Source organism: Pseudophryne corroboree, chromosome 6 (genome assembly GCF_028390025.1).
Source record: "Pseudophryne corroboree isolate aPseCor3 chromosome 6, aPseCor3.hap2, whole genome shotgun sequence".
Taxonomy (NCBI): domain Eukaryota; kingdom Metazoa; phylum Chordata; class Amphibia; order Anura; family Myobatrachidae; genus Pseudophryne; species Pseudophryne corroboree.
Window position 1 is genome coordinate 374168580 of NC_086449.1, and position 17902 is coordinate 374186481.

The following is a 17902-nucleotide window of genomic DNA, read 5'->3' on the forward strand; positions in this document are numbered from 1 at the left end:
AGCAGGCTCCTACGGAAGAATTTCAGCTGGGGCGTTTTCTCCACTTTTTGCAAGCGGGTGTGGATGCGGGCCTCAAGTTAGGCTTCATTAAAGTGCAGGTTTCTGCGTTATCAATTTTCATTCAAAGGGAATTAGCCTCACTTCCAGAAGTACAGACTTTCGTGAAGGGCGTACTACACATCCAACCTCCATTTGTGCCCCCAGTGGCACCGTGGGACCTTAACGTGGTGTGACAGTTCCTTACGTCACATTGATTTGAACCTTTACAAAAGGTTGAGTTGAAATTTCTCACTTGGAAAGTGGTCATGCTATTGGCCTTGGCATCCGCAAGGCGGGTGTCCGAATTGGCGGCTTTGTCTCACAAAAGCCCCTATCTGATTTTCCATGAGGATAGAGCGGAGTTGAGAACTCGTCAACAATTTCTACCAAAGGTGGTTTCTTCGTTTCACATGAACCAACCTATTGTGGTGCCTGTGGCTACGGAAGCCTTGGCTGATTCAAAGTCTCCTAGATGTGGTCAGGGCTTTGAAAATGTATATAGCCAGTACGGCTCGGTGAGGAAAACAGAGGCGCTGTTTGTCCTGTATGCAGCCAACAAGGTTGGCGCTCCTGCTTCTAAGCAGACTATTGCACGCTGGATCTGTAATACGATTCAGCAGGCTCATTCTACGGCTGGATTGCCGTTACCAAAATCGGTGAAGGCCCATTCCACTAGGAAGGTGGGCTCATCTTGGGCGGCTGCCCGAGGCGTCTCGGCATTACAGCTTTGCTGAGCAGCTACTTGTTTGGGGTCAAACACTTTTGCAAAGTTCTACAATTTTGATACCCTCGCTGATGAGGACCTCATGTTTGCTCAATCGGTGCTGCAGAGTCATCCGCACTCTCCCGCCCGGTTTGGAGCTTTGGTATAAACCCCATGGTCCTTTTGGAGTCCCCAGCATCCTCTAGGACGAAGGAGAAAATAAGATTTTACTTACCGGTAAATCTATTTCTCGTAGTCCGTAGTGGATGCTGGGGACTCCGTAAGGACCATGGGGAATAGACGGGCTCCGCAGGAGACAGGGCACTCTAAGAAAGAATTAGGACTACTGGTGTGCACTGGCTCCTCCCTCTATGTCCCTCCTCTAGACCTCAGTTAAGGAAACTGTGCCCGGAAGAGCTGACAGTACAAGGAAAGGATTTTGGAATCCAGGGTAAGACTCATACCAGCCACACCAATCACACCGTATAACTTGTGATAACATACCCAGTTAACAGTATGAACAACAACAGAGCATCAGACAACCTGACGCAAACATAACATAACCCTTAGTTAAGCAATAACTATATACAAGTATTGCAGAAGAAGTCCGCACTTGGGACGGGCGCCCAGCATCCACTACGGACTACGAGAAATAGATATTTACCGGTAAGTAAAATCTTATTTTCTTTAACGTCCTAGTGGATGCTGGGGACTCCGTAAGGACCATGGGGATTATACCAAAGCTCCCAAACGGGCGGGAGAGTGCGGATGACTGCAGCACCGAATGAGAGAACTCCAGGTCCTCCGCAGCCAGGGTATCAAACTTGTAGAATTTTGCAAACGTGTTTGAACCCGACCAAGTAGCTGCTCGGCAAAGCTGTAATGCCGAGACCCCTCGGGCAGCCGCCCAAGAAGAGCCCACCTTCCTTGTGGAATGGGCTTTCACAGATTTTGGATGCGGCAATCCAGCAGCAGAATGAGCCTGCTGAATCGTGTTACAGATCCAGCGAGCAATAGTTTGCTTTGAAGCAGGAGCACCCAGCTTGTTGGATGCATACAGGATAAACAGCGAGTCAGTTTTCCTGACTCCAGCCGTTCTGGCTACATAAATCTTCAAAGCCCTGACTACATCTAGTAACTTGGAATTCTCCAAGTCACGAGTAGCCGCAGGCACCACAATAGCTTGGTTCAAATGAAAAGATGACACTACCTTCGGCAGAAATTGCGGACGAGTCCGTAATTCTGCCCTGTCCATATGGAAAACCAGATAGGGGCTTTTACATGACAGCCGCCAATTCTGACACCCACCTAGCCGAAGCCAAGGCCAATAGCATGACCACTTTCCACGTGAGATACTTTAACTCCACGGTCTTAAGTGGCTCAAACCAGTGAGATTTCAGGAAACTCAACACCACGTTAAGATCCCAAGGTGCCACTGGTGGAACAAAAGGGGGCTGAATATGCAGCACTCCCTTTACAAACGTCTGAACCTCAGGAAGGGAAGCCAGTTCCTTTTGAAAGAAAATGGATAGGGCCGAAATCTGGACCTTTATGGACCCTAATTTTAAGCCCATAGTCACTCCCGACTGTAGGAAGTGAAGGAACCGGCCAAGCTGGAATTCCTCTGTAGGGGCCTTCCTGGCCTCACACCAAGCAAGATATTTTCGCCATATACGGTGATAATGTTTTGCTGTCACGTCCTTCCTAGCCTTTATCAGCGTAGGAATAACTTCATCCGGAATGCCTTTTTCCGCTAGAATCCGGCGTTCAACCGCCATGTCGTCAAACGCAGCCGCGGTAAGTCTTGGAACAGACAGGGCCCCTGTTGCAACAGATCCTGTCTGAGAGGCAGAGGCCATGGGTCCTCTGTGAGCATTTCTTGTAGTTCTGGGTACCAAGTCCTTCTTGGCCATTCCGGAACAATGAGTATTGTTCTCACTCCTCTTTTTCTTACGATTCTCAGCACCTTGGGTATGAGAGGAAGAAGAGGAAACACATAGACCGACTGGAACACCCACGGTGTTACTAGTGCGTCCACAGCTATCGCCTGAGGGTCTCTTGACCTGGCGCAATACTTTTGTAGCTTTTTGTTGAGGTGGGATGCCATCATGTCCACCTGTGGCAGTTCCCATCGATTTGTAATCTGTGTGAAGACTTCTTGATGAAGTCCCCACTCTCCCGGGTGGAGGTCGTGCCTGCTGAGGAAGTCTGCTTCCCAGTTGTCCACTCCCGGAATGAACACTGCTGACAGTGCTTGCACGTGATTCTCCGCCCAACGAAGAATCCTGGTGGCTTCTGCCATCGCCACCCTGCTTCTTGTGCCGCCCTGGCGGTTTACATGAGCCACTGCGGTGAGGTTGTCTGATTGAATCCGCACCGGTTGGTTGCGAAGCAGAGGCTCCGCTTGACTCAGGGCGTTGTATATGGCCCTTAGTTCCAGGATATTGATGTGCAGACAAGCCTCTTGACTTGACCACAGCCCTTGGAAGTTTCTTCCCTGAGTGACTGCCCCCCACCCTCGGAGGCTTGCATCCGTGGTCACCAGGACCCAGTCCTGTATGCCGAACCTGCGGCCCTCGAGAAGGTGAGCACTCTGCAGCCACCACAGCAGAGACACCCTGGCCCTGGGGGATAGGGTGATCAGCCGATGCATCTGAAGATGCGATCCGGACCACTTGTCCAACAGATCCCACTGAAAGTTCCTCGCATGGAACCTGCCGAAGGGAATGGCTTCGTATGACGCCACCATCTTTCCCAGGACTCGCGTGCATTGATGCACCGACACCTGTTTTGGTTTTAAGAGGTCTCTGACCAGAGTCACGAGCTCCTGGGCCTTCTCCTCCGGGAGAAACACCTTCTTCTGGTCTGTGTCCAGAATCATGCCCAGGAAGGGCAGTCTCGTCGTAGGAATCAGCTGCGACTTTGGAATATTCAGAATCCAGCCGTGCTGTTGTAACACCTCCCGAGAGTGTGCTACGCTGATCAGCAACTGCTCTCTGGACTTCGCCTTTATGAGGAGATCGTCCAAGTATGGGATAATTGTGACTCCTTGCTTTCGCAGGAGCACCATCATTTCCGCCATTACCTTGGTAAATATTCTCGGTGCCGTGGATAGACCAAACGGCAACGTCTGGAATTGGTAATGACAGTCCTGTACCACAAATCTGAGGTACTCCTGATGAGGTGGATAAATGGGGACATGCAGGTAAGCATCCTTTATGTCCAGAGACACCATAAAATCCCCCTCTTCCAGGCTTGCGATGACCGCTCTCAGCGATTCCATCTTGAACTTGAACCTTTTCAGGTAAATGTTCAGGGATTTTAAATTCAATATGGGTCTGACCGAACCGTCCGGTTTCGGAACCACAAACATTGTGGCATAGTAACCCCTTCCCTGTTGAGGGAGGGGAACCTGTACCACCACCTGCTGGAGATATAATTTGTGAATTGCCGCTAACACTACTTCCCTTTCTATGGGGGAAGCTGGCAGGGCTGATTTGAGGTAACGGTGAGGGGGCATCACTTTGAATTCCAGCTTGTATCCCTGAGACACAATCTGTATAGCCCAGGGATCCACCTGTGAGCGAACCCACTGGTGGCTGAAATTTCGGAGACGCGCCCCCACCGCTTCTGGCTCCACCTGTGGAGCCCCAGCGTCATGCGGTGGATTTTGTGGAAGACGGGGAGGACTTCTGTTTCTGGGAACTAGCTGTATTGTGCAGCTTCTTTCCTCTACCCCTGCCTCTGGCAAGAAAAGACGCACCTCGGACTTTCTTGCCTCTGTGCGATCGAAAGGACTGCATTTGGTAATACGGTGCTTTCTTAGGTTGTGAGGGAACATATGGCAAAAAATTTGACTTCCCAGCCGTAGCTGTGGAAACTAGGTCCGAGAGACCGTCCCCAAACAATTCCTCACCCTTGTAAGGTAAAACCTCCATGTGCTTTTTTGAGTCTGCATCACCGGTCCATTGCCGAGTCCACAGGACCCTTCTGGCAGAAATTGACATTGCATTTATTCTAGAGCCCAGTAGGCAAATGTCTCTCTGGGCATCCCTCATATATAGGACAGCGTCTTTTATATGCCCCAGGGTCAGTAATATAGTATCCTTGTCCAAGGTATCAAGTTCCTCAGACAGATTATCTGTCCATGCTGCTACAGCACTACACATCCAGGCCGACGCAATTGCCGGCCTCAGTAGGGTACCTGAATGTGTATAAACGGACTTCAGGATACCTTCCTGCTTCCTATCCGCAGGATCTTTTAGGGAGGCCGTATCCTGTGATGGCAGGGCCATTAGTTAAGCGTGTCAAAGCTTTGTCTACCCTAGGGGAGGATTCCCAGCGTAACATGTCCGTTGGCTGGAAAGGATACGCCATAAGTAACCGTTTGGAAATCTGCATTTTCCTATCAGGGGAATCCCACGCTTTTTCACATAACTCATTTAACTCATGTGAAGGGGGAAAAGTCACTTCTTGCCTTTTTTCCCCAAACATATAAACCCTCTTGTCAGGGACCGGATTTACCTCTGAAATGTGTAATACATCCTATTTATTGCTATAATCATGTAGCGGATGGCTTTAGCCATTTTAGGCTGCAACTTTGCATCATCGCCATCGACACTGGAGTCAGAATCCGTGTCGATATCCGTGTCAATCTGGGATAGTGGGCGCTTCTAAAACCCTGACGGCCTCTGCGCTGTAGGATCAGGTATGGGTTGAGACCCTGACTGTCCCAAGGCTTCAGCTTTATCCAACCTTTTATGCAAGGAGTTTACATTATCATTTAACACCTTCCACATATCCATCCAATCAGGTGTCTGCGCCGTCGGCGGCGACCCCACATTCATCTGCACCTGCTCTGCTTCCACATAGCCTTCCTTGTCAAACATGTCGACACAAACGTACCGACACACCACACACACAGGGGATGCTCTATTTGAGGACAGAACCCCCACAAGGCCTTTTGGAGAGACAGAGAGAGAGTATGCCAGCACACACCCCAGCGCTATATAACCCAGGAATTACACCGTAACTTAGTGTTTACCCAGTAGCTGCTGTATTAGTGATTTTGCGCTAAATTTATGTGCCCCCCTCTCTTTTTACCCTCTTTCTACCGTGATTCTGCAGGGGAGAGCCTGGGGAGCTTCCTCTCAGCGGAGCTGTGGAGAGAAAATGGCGCTGGTGAGTGCTGAGGAAGAAGCCCCGCCCCCTCAGCGGCGGGCTTCTGTCCCGCGATTTTGTGTAAAATAATGGCAGGGGCTCATGCATATATACAGTGCCCAGCTGTATATATGCTCTATTTTGCCAGGAGGTACTCAATTGCTGCCCAGGGCGCCCCCCCCCCCCCCCTGCGCCCTGCACCCTACAGTAACCGGAGTGTGCAGGTTAAATTTGGGAGCAATGGCGCACAGCTGCAGTGCTGTGCGCAACCTCGTATGAAGACAGGAGTCATCTGCCGCCGATTTTGAAGTAGTCTTGCTTCTCTCGCCGGCTTCTGTCTTCTGGCTCTGCGAGGGGGACGGCGGCGCGGCTCCGGGATTGGACGAACAAGGGTGAGTTCCTGTGTTCGATCCCTCTGGAGCGAATGGTGTCCAGTAGCCTAAGAAGCGCAACCTATCCGCAGTTAGTAGGTTTGCTTCTCTCCCCTCAGTCCCACGTAGCAGAGAGCCTGTTGCCAGCAGATGTCTCTGAAAATAAAAAATCCTAATAAAATACTTTCTTAGCAAGCTCAGGAGAGCTCACTAAAGTGCACCCAGCTCTGACCGGGCACAGATTCTAACTGAGGTCTGGAGGAGGGACATAGAGGGAGGAGCCAGTGCACACCAGTAGTCCTAATTCTTTCTTAGAGTGCCCTGTCTCCTGCGGAGCCCGTCTATTCCCCATGGTCCTAACGGAGTCCCCAGCATCCACTAGGACGTTAGAGAAAATAGGATTTTAATGCCTACCGGTAAATCCTTTTCTCTTAGTCTGTAGAGGATGCTGGGCGCCCGTCCCAGTGCGGACTCTATCTGCAGTAATTGTATATAGTTATTGCTTGTGTTACACAAAGGTTGTGTTGGTAAGGGTCAGACTGTTGCTGATCTGTTTTGGTTCACACTGTTAACTGGGTTTAGTTAAATGCCATGTTGTGTGGTGTGGTGTGGTGTGAGCTGGTATGTATCTCACCCTTAGTTTAACAAAATCCTTTTCCTCGAAATGTCCGTCTCCTCTGGGCACAGTACCTATAACTGAGGTCTGGAGGAGGGGCATAGAGGGAGGAGCCAGTTTATACCCATTCAAAGTCTTATAGTGTGCCCATGTCTCCTGCGGATCCCGTCTATACCCCATGGTCCTTTTGGAGTCCCCAGCATCCTAATCCTATTCCCCCCCCCCCTACAAAAATGGTATTCATGTTTGACAAATGTTCCTTGGCACTGTTTGACACCTTTCCAAATGTGCAATGTTAAGGCAGCGGTGACGTACTCAGGATGTGTGATTTATCTGGTTTTCAAAGGCAGGAGACCGCACAGGAGAAACTCTTTCCCTAGCTGTCTGTGCTGACAGAAGGAAAAAAAAATTGTTACAGATTGTTGAATCCCCCACTTACACACCTGAAATACCAATAGATACAAGTTCTGGGACTACTGTATGTGTTTAGTCAACTAACCTTTGACTTTATCCCAGAACTATTACACCCTTCCCAGTTTTGCTGAATATGAATGGGACTGTTCAGTGAAGTAGCATGAAGGGGCTATGACAAAGCCTTAAGGTCCATACACACTTAACGATAAAATGAGCGACGTCGCTCATTTTCCCCCTCCTTGAGCGACGTCGCTCATTTTATCATCAAGTGTGTATGCCGCCAGCGACGACCGATGCGCGGCCCCGTGGGTCGGCAACGATCGTCGCCGTCGGTAGGGCATGCATGAAGGATGTGGACTGTCGTCCACGACCTTCATGCAGGGCTGGCGGGGGCGTGACGTCACTGAGCGATATGAGCGGTCATATCGCTCAGTGCGTACAGGCGGCTGCCGACCGGCCGGGAGGGGGAAACGTTAGACGATGTCGCTCACAGAGCGACATCGTCTAATGTGTATGGGCCATTAGATGGAATTCTGCTCTCTCCTAAAACCTTTGAATGCATCCATGGTTTGAGCCTGCAAGTAAAATGAATGGGGAGTATAAAATCAAACTAACAAGATAAAACAGAATAATTTTGTTATATGCTATAACTCAGTCTGATCTTAAATATCTCTTTGTTCTCTCAGGTATTGAGTCCCACAAGTGTGGTGATATTGGAAGATGGGTGAGATCTGGTATAATGAAAACAAGAAAAATAAAACTGAAGCCTTTCACAGCCACTCTTCGGCCAGGTCTTTTTTAGAAGAACTGGACTTTCTGCCATATTAGCAAACAACATATTAGGGTATTTATTACAAAGAAGATGCCTAGAATAATACTGCACCTGCTGTCTGTGCTAGTCCACAGGTTGCTGGATTTTGAGGGGCCTGTTCTTATAGGATTGTAACAGGTACCTTCTAGATGTATGCTGTACTTACAGGCTTATAGCAATCTGTTAACACTGCTCATCCCAGCAGCACACGGGAAGGGGAACAAGTTAACAAGCATGAATCCTGAATTGAAAAGGAATTTATTTTGCGTTACATTGCATTTTTATTTCGTCTTTTTAATATTGATTTTCCTGATGGATGCGAAGTATGGATGTCTTAATGAAAATTGTAAAGTGACCTACCTTAATTTTATTGTGCATTTTAACAGTGATAGTGTTTTGCTTTTTTTTCCCTTTTTTTGAGGAATGGGGGGTGGCATTCCCTCTCCCTTGTGTCAGGTAATGGAGAAGATAGAATCATCAGCCTGCACCTGCTAAGCTGCTGTAATATCTCTGGAACATGCCTGGTTAATCTGTGGCTTTTCAGCTGTTGTGAAACTACACATCTCAGCATGCCCTGCCACAGTTTTAGTATCCCCGAATAACAAATTTGTGGCAGTGCATGCTGGGACTTGTAGTTTCACGACAGCTGGAGAGCCACAGGTTGGCCAGGCCAGCTCTAGAAGATCATGACACTAAATAGTATTTCACTGAACTGTGACACCTACTGGTAGCTTACTGTACCAAATTGTATTCATAAGGTTTTGCAAAGGGTCCACACTTGTATATTTTGCATTATCCCAGGACCCCTAAATGCATTGCTAGCCTATTCCAAAATGTACCCACTAGAATATATACCAGTCTGTGCTACTTTTAATGAACATGGATCAATGAGAGGTGACATTTCGGGTGGTGTGGTCATTTAATTGTGTTTCATTAAGGGGCCTTTCTTTGGAAATATGGATCACGCCCTAACTCACTGGAGGTAACATTGCTGTTATAGTAGTGAACTGTAATGAGCCCCACATACCCACTTAGATGTAGCAACTGATACTTGGCTGTGCCCTTGGGAGCATGTGTAGAGCTCTAGAAGCAATATGCTGCTACTCCACTATGAAGACCCTGTTCACTGCTAACCTGGAGTGACCTGGATATAGCTTCCAACATTCCATCTGTTGTACAGACCCCTCAGATCAGAACACTTGGGATGAATGGCGGCTTGCACTCTATCTTCATTTGCAGAGAATAGATTTGTCCTTCAATAATGTGGTTTATCTCAAATTATTGTAAATAAATGTCAACTAAACCAAAAATAAGTTGATCTAATACACTAATGGGGCCCACACACGGTGAGATCTGTGCTACAGTAGGTGCGATTTGAGCCTATACAATGTGTGCTATGCGATTAGGACTAAGTGGTATGTGATTTGGACTGTACACACGGTGCGAATTGAACTAGATACGATTTTGACTACACTACAATATGTACTGTATGCAATGTGGTACAAAAATACCTGATTGCACATACTATTTTGCCTTGCAATATAGACTACGCGGGAGCGTGCATCACAAGGGAAAATAAACAGTGCAACTTGAACTCGATGCAATGCGATTTGAACTAAAAAGATCAAATCGTACGCGATAATAGCACCATGTGTGGGCACCCTTGCTAATGTTTGTGTTTTGAATATTGATTAATTTTTGTATATAAAGCAACCTGCATTTTAGGTTTAAAGGTTCTTTTGCGACATTCCTCTGGTTAAAGCAAGCTGGTCCAAAAGCGGTCATGGATCGTTTAATTCATGTATTGCCAAAAATGAGGTATCTGGAAGAGTGACTGACTGGTGTCAGCACCCAATGTTGGTGGCAGACAGTCATTGTAAGTTCTTACCCATATATAACCGAGAACTAAACCATTTTATTACCCCTATATAGATTAAGTGGCCTCCAGGAATTTATTGTATATAAAATTATTTCCATGTGACCTCTCATTGATTCATTGTTTTAACATGGTACTTCAGGTCTAAAGCACAGTGAGCCTGTTCTTCTGCAGGAGTGTACGGCAGCAGTCTTAATATGTTTAACGAGAAACATATTGACGATTAATACAAAGTATTTTCATTTTAAGTTTAATTACGGTGTGTTTTCGGTTCTAATGTACAAGCTTGCATCTCTTGGCCAGCCTTTCTAGTCACCTGTGTGTAAATTCTGCTACTGTAGTATGCTCTTCTTGCCAAGTCCAACTTAAAGCTGCTAATTTTACAAAGTGGTTCAAGTTACTACTTGACTAGCCATGTGCATTAATTAAATGAGTCAATTTGGACTTTGTCATGTAAATCACTCCTTTTTCGTCGTATCGGCAGCCCAATGACTGAGCCACCCTCACTATAAGGGACTCTTCACAATCCCTGTTAAAGCTGTGAACTCCTCCTTACCTGCTCCAGTTGGAAACTGTTTTTAAAAATCACTTCAATTTTAGACTGGATATCTTGAATTTTCCTCCAAAGTTCTAAATCAGATATAAATTCAGTGGATTATCATATTGAATTTGATGATTCTATTTTCTAACTAATTTTTATTTTAATATGTATATAGATCTAGTAATTTTGTTCCTTTTTACTGCATATTGCGGTATTCTGCTGCTACGTAACCACAGAATCTCAGACTGTGTTGTGATCTTGTGCTATACAAAGACTTATTGCCACAGTGTGGGTATATGTGTATATACAATGATACAGAGCCCTGCTGTATATGGCTGTCGTATATACATATATATATATATATATATATATATAGACTTGTGTACGTTATCTCCTCTAAGTTATGAATTGCCATTTCTGGATGAAATCATGAATTGAAACAATGCTTTTTCTTTATGTTCCTGCCACACCACGGCTGACTGGTACATCTGTTTTAAAAGCACACCCTATTTTGACAGACTTTTGAGACAGCAGTTTTTGAGTTTGTCTACCAATGACCTATAGACAGTAGAGGTAGACATTTCTTGGTTGATCCAGTATTCATGATCATGCAGCATCTGCAATCACAGGGGCATGAGACACCTCATGCCTAATTGATGCCACTAATTGGTGAACTGAAAGGGTGGGTGTTGGTGCAGCCCAGAAAATGGCTCTCTACTGTAAATTATACATTTTAAGTTGATTTTGTTTAAAGAAATGAATTCCAGAGCCCTGCATCCCTTGACCTACGTTCTATTACAGTAACAGCTCAAGCTTTTCTTAATCAGCAAAGTCTTGTTTCAATGTCTAAATATGCTACATAGCGAACAATTTGAGATTTCCAGACTAGCAGGAGATACAGGTTATTACCAGCAAAAAATTTATTTTAAAGGAAACACCTTTGGGCATTGATTAATATAATATCACCCATGCTGCTGGTTGAGCCTGCAATGCACAATTCACTGTAGCTTACTTACCAGCAGCAGAGGTCTTGGACAGTCTGTATTTGTCATCCTGTTCTGCAGTATGGAGGAAATGCAGCATCCATAACAGCATTTTCCAAGAGTCTTACATTTTTAAAGTATGAGTGATTGTATTAGATCAGCAATAAGAAATCCGTAATCTTAAACATAAATAAAATGCTGTCAAATAAAAGGAGTGTGGTGTTTTTAATTTGTCTTATTCTCCCCAACCCCCCCCCCCCCCCTTCCCCAAAGGAAAAAATAAAGTTTACAAATATTGTTTTGCCAATCTCTTCTCCATGGGATAAGACTGTAGATAGCTGGAATGAATTTTGCTGACATGGCTTATGCCGTAGGTGTGATTGACTTTTAGTTGGTACGTTGTTTTATATGGTCTTCTAAAACACATAGGCTGTCCCGCTAGTACTGGCACATGACCTGATTACAGTTTATACTTGGTGAAAGCTCAGTGTCCTTTCTGAATACAATTGTGTTGCCAAGTATATCCATGTGTATCCGCCGGTTAGCCTTCTACTAGTATATGTATATCCTTGAAGGTTAACCATACTAATGCTTTCCCATACTACAGCATGAGTAGTACAGATGTACCAGCAGGACAAGGCTACACACGTCTTGTCTGAGGGGTGTGTATAAATAAGAAAGTGGCGGCACAATCTGGACTGCCTCCCACCTTTTACAGGACAATTACAAGGACAGTTCCATTGTTGCCAATTATACTGCCTAAGGCAGTACTACTCCCTTGCCACAGCACTTCATAGTGCACATTAACAAATCCTGGTGCCGGTAATTACAGTACTACACAACTTATTTATTACCAGTTCTTTCTATAGCACACACATTCCGCAGCAATTTACAGAGAATATTTGGCCATTGACATAAGTACCTGCCCCAGTGGATTTTACAATCTATATTCCGTACCACATGTACACACATTCACGCAAGGATTAATTTGGTTTGGATCCAATTAACCTATCAATATATTTTTGGACTCTGGGAGGAAACTGGAGCACCTGGAGGAAAGCCACACAAGCACAGGGAAAATGTACAAACTACACACAGTTAGATCCATAGTGGGAATTGCACCTATGACCTCAGTGCTGTGAGGCAGTGATGATAACCATTACACCATAAAGGTGCAACTTAACTGCCATATATTGTAGAGGGGATGCAGTTAATATACTGGCGATCAGGATACAGATGCCGGAATTCAGACAGCCGATGAAATGCCATCGGATGGAATCCCGACCACCGCAGATTATTCCCACTCGGTTGGTGGATCCAGCCGAGTGGGAATATAACCTGTGGCGTGCGGATTCTGCTGTCTGTATAGTAACAGCCGACATCTCGCCTGCTGGTCAAACGTATGTATTCCCTGCAGAAAGATCACCTTCTAAATACTAAGCTAACTATTCCATGCTAGTGCAGATACTAGGTGGTGGTGGCTCGAAGTACATACTCTAACTTACAAGTTTGGACATTTTAATGATTAAAGGCTACTATCAATAGTTTTATAGTGGTTTTTTTTTTTTTTTTTTTAGCTTCAAACAAGTGTTATTTGAGTTATGAAAAATACATTTTCTATCCAGTCATGCTGCAGTAAGTTCACTATTACATAGATATATATTTTGTCATTTTTAATTTATTTTTCACAATCCCTGAGTCTGAGTAACAAGTTTAAGTGTTGATATTATCCAAGGGATATCCTGTGAAGTCGCTAGGCATTTCCTTGTGTGAAGTCAGGTCATGGAAAAACCGTAGAGGTCAAGTCTGCACAGTAAAGCAGCATTAGTTGATACAGTACAACCTGCATCTACAAGTGTTGGCTACATCAATTACTTTCTGTTTTAAAATGACCAGTATAATGCTGGCTTTAGGGCAAATTTATCAGTCTTATGCTGGTAACTCCCACTTTAAGAATTATGTTTATACATGACTAGACCCTAGAGCTTCCAAACCTTGCATGTGTGATAAGGTTAAAGTGGGCAGGAACTGTGTTCCGTCACTTCTAATTGAAGAATTAACCAGTTTTGCCTCCGCCCAACCCCTAGCATCGGGTCCCAGATGCAGTGCTTTTTAAACCAGGCAGCGGCCGCCAGCCAATCTTGGTTTGAGAGCGGACCGGCTGTCAAAAGAAAACAAGGATTTTTTTTTGATTTTTTTTTTTTAACTGGCGTGAGCCAATCAGACCTGCGGAACTACTGTGGGCATTGTGTGGGTAAGGGGCACTGCTATTGTGGGCATTGTGTGTGTGAAGGGCACTAACCTAGTAAGGCCACACTCCCTTTTGAGGCGTACATCTTCAGTGTGTAGGTGATGAGTTCCCCCACCTCTCCAGGACCATTTTAAGCCCTGTCTTTACTAATGAAAACATGCATCTTTGTTTCATGAACAGTGCTCTTATTAAAGAAGGCTGTCAACAGGTTTAATACATGCTGTGACCTGGATGTGTTCTAATCCAGCTCCTGTATTCTCTTTGCTTCAGAATGTTGTGGATATGTTAATAACCCCTTTAAAAAAAAAAAGGGCAGGGTTAGTCTGGACTTTGCTTTAGAAATCTGCGTGGGTTGAATACTGCTTGTGACTCAAAGCCTGCAATTAAATACGGGTATGAAATACATACAGTCAAAATCCCAACAACAATTGACTGACATTTAATATGTCGACAGGTCAAAAAGTTTACATAAGTTTAATTTTTTTTTTTTGGTATGTATGTCCACATACATCGACATGGATACTGTATACATGTACCACGTCCCCTCACATGGCTTGCTATACGCTCGGCACACTATTATATTCCCCCTCCAGGTCCATTGGGATGTTAAAGTATGAACAAGTCGTTTTCAATGAAAAACCTCATGTTGACTTTTTGACCTGTCGACATCTTAAATGTCAGTATTTTGACCTTGTTGGGATTTTGACCGGCTGGATTTGGTACGCTCGCCCCACCCGACGGCATTCTGCAGCCAGGATCCCAGCATCGCTATGCTTACCACCGGCATCCCGATACACCCACCCTAACTCTGCTACAGAACACTGCCTGAACTGAGCTCTTCTCTGCTGCTACATAAACTGACCTTATTTTACAGTTCATGACTCTGCTCTATCCTTTTGCTTGTATCATCATCTGGTATCATAGAGTAGTACACACAGGGTGTGACATTCAGGAAGAGTAAAAAGAGTATCCCGCTGTATGTGGTCATGCGCCTTGGTACAGGGTTTCTGGCAGTCTGTTCAGTCGTATATATCACAGGATCGTGGTATGGATTGCATGCAATATTCTTGGATGTGTAAAATAATGTTGAAAAGTTCTTTTCCATTTGGTTACCGTACTTTTAATAATCTCCCTTCACGTTTTGATATGTAGAAACCCTGACTTTGAGTTCGTTCCCTTTTTGATGCCGAATTTATTATTTGCTTTCCTTGTTTAATTTTTTTTCCTGTGACATTTATTTAGATTAGTGGTAGAACACACTGGTTCTCACATTTGTAATTGTTTGCTATAACTGCTCTTACTGCTTGATTCTTTCAAATAAGTATACCACTATGCCTGCTTTCCCTGAAGATTAGTGAGTGACTGTGCAAAAGCCTCACTTCCTGCTATTAAACAATCATAAAAGCATGGACTAGAACAGGGAATAGAGGTGTACATCCTAATATTGGAGAGTGCTGAGCTACGCAGTAATGAGATGCAGTACAAGAGATGGACGGAGTGTCTGCTCCCATTCAGCAATACTTTGATAACCAGTCCTCAAGAACAATACTTGAATATTTCAAAATGGCAATTTCTCCCTCGTACAGGCATACTGTGTGTGCTTTTCCTATTGGATGAATACATGGCAAGGCCTTTACGGGACTGTTATGACAAAGCCGTTTTCTCTTATGTCCTAGAGGATGCTGGGGACTCCGTAAGGACCATGGGGTATAGACGGGCTCCGCAGGAGACATGGGCACTATAAAAAACTTTAGAATGGGTGTGCACTGGCTCCTCCAGACCTCAGTTAGTTCCTGTGCCCAGAGGAGAATGGGTGCACTACAGGGAAGCTCTCCTGAGTTTCTCTGATTAAAATAATTTTGTTAGGTTTTTTATTTTCAGGGAGCACTGCTGGCAACAGGCTCCCTGCATCGTGGGACTGAGGAGCGAGAAGCAGACCTACTTAAGTGATAGGCTCTGCTTCTTAGGCTACTGGACGCCATTAGCTCCAGAGGGAGTCGGAACGCAAGTCTCCCCCCGCCGTTCGCCCCAGAGCCGCGCCGCCGTCCTCCTCACAGAGCCGGAAGATTGAAGCCAGGTGAGTATAAGAAGAAAAGAAGACTTCTAAGGCGGCAGAAGACTTCAGATCTTCCCTGAGGTAAGCGCGCAGCAGTAACGCTGTGCGCCATTGTGCCCACACACAACACACACTAGCAGGCACTGATGGGTGCAGGGCAGAGGGCAGCAATATGGATATAGGTTGCGGAGGCAGTAAGTGTATAAATCCCCCTCCAGTTTTATAAAATTGAGCGGGACCAAAGCCCGCCGCTGGAGGGGGCGGAGCTTGGTCCCTCAGCACTAACCAGCGCCATTTTCTCCACAGAGCACTGCAGAGAAGCTGGCTCCCCGGACTCTCCCCTGCTGAACATGGTGACACAGGGCTGAAAAGAGGGGGGGTGGCGGCACTTGTAAGGCGCAGTGAGTGTATTACACAATTTATTATATATAAAAGCGCTATTATCTGGGAATTCTGTTTCCAGTGTCAGTTGGCGCTGGGTGTGTGCTGGCATTCTCTGTCTCTCCTAAGGGCATTGTTGGGGAACTGTCTCCTTATAGATATATCCCTGTGTGTGTGGGGGTGTCGGTACGCGTGTGTCGGCATGTCTGTGGTGGAAGGCTCATCTAAGGAGGAGGTGGAGCAGATGATTGTGGTGTCTGTCTGCAACGCCGACTCATGATTGGGTGGACATGTGGAATGTTTTAAATGCAAATGTGAACTTATTACATAAGAGAAGGGACAAAGCAGAGTCCATGGAAAAGGCAGGGAGTCAATCCACGGATTGGACTGTGTCACAGGGCCCTTCAGGGTCTCAAAAGCGTCCCCATCCCAAATAGCAGGCACTGATACAGACACGGATTCTGACTCCAGTGTCGACTACGATGATGCGAGGTTACACCCAAGGGTGGCCAAAAGTATTCATTATGATTATTGCAATAAAAGATGTTTTGCATATCAGAGATGACCCCTCTGTCCCTGACACGAGGGTGCGCATGTATAAGGAAAAGAAACCTGAGGTAACCTTTCTCCCGTCTCGTGAGCTGAATGAGTTATTTGAAAAAGCTTGGGAAACTCCAGACAAAAAACTGCAGATTCCCAAGAGGATTCTTATGGCGTATCCTTTCCCAGCACAGGACAGGGTACGCTGGGAATACTCACCCAAGGTGGACAAGGCTTTAACGCGCCTGTCCAAGAAGGTGGCGCTACCGTCTCCAGACACTGCAGCCCTCAAGGATCCTGATCGCAGACAGGAAACTACCTTAAAATCTATACGCATACGGGTGCTTTACTCAGACCGGCAATAGCATCGGCATGGGTATGTAGCGCAGTTGCAGCTTTGACAGATACCTTGTCAGCTGACCTTGATACCCTAGACAGGGATACCATTTTATTGACCTTAGGTCACATTAAAGACGCAGTCTTATATATGAGAGAGACTCAGAGACGTTGGGCTGCTAGGTTCGAGAGCCAACGCCATGGCGATTTCTGCTAGGCGAGCCCTGTGGACCCGCCAATGGATGGGTGATGCCGATTCAAAGAAGCATATGGAGGTTTTACCATAAAAAGGTGAGGTTTTATTTGGGGAAGGTCTCGCGGACCTGGTTGCCACAGCTACCGCGGGTAAATCTACCTTTTTGCCTTTTGTTCCCCCACAGCAAAAGAAAACTCCACAATATCAGATGCAGTCCTTTCGGTCGCATAAGTCCAGAAGAGGTCGGGGCTCATCCTTCCTCGCCAGAGGTAAGGGTAGAGGGAAGAGAACGCCTGCTTCGGCTAGTTCCCAGGAGCAGAAGTCCTCCCCAGCTTCTACTAAATCCACCGCATGACGCTGGGGCTCCACTGAGGGAGTCCACACCGGTGGGGGCACATCTTTGACTCTTCAGCCGGGTCTGGGTTCTGTCAGACGTGGACCCTTAAGCAATGGATATTGTATCCCAAGGCTACAAACTGGAATTTTGAAGAGGTGCCCCCTCGCCGATTTTTCAAGTCGGCCTTGCCAGCTTCTTCCCCAGAGAGGGAAGTAGTGTTAGCTGCAATTCAAAAGCTGTGTCAACAGCAAGTTATTGTCAAGGTTCCCCTAGTCCAACAGGGGAAAGGGT

General features: G+C 46.0%; 1 protein-coding gene across 6 annotated transcripts in view; it reads left to right on the top strand.

Annotated features, from left to right (window-relative positions):
• The window catches only part of AHCYL2 (adenosylhomocysteinase like 2), a 301797-nt gene extending 290072 nt beyond the window's left edge, over positions 1 to 11725 (top strand). For all 6 annotated transcript variants that reach the window (XM_063926721.1, XM_063926723.1, XM_063926722.1 and 3 more), the window contains exon 17: positions 7990 to 11725. In XM_063926721.1, the coding sequence (XP_063782791.1) occupies positions 7990 to 7996 (7 nt within the window). In that variant the 3' untranslated portion in view covers positions 7997 to 11725. The remainder of the gene's footprint in view (positions 1 to 7989) is intronic.
• Positions 11726 to 17902: the final 6177 nt, after the last annotated feature.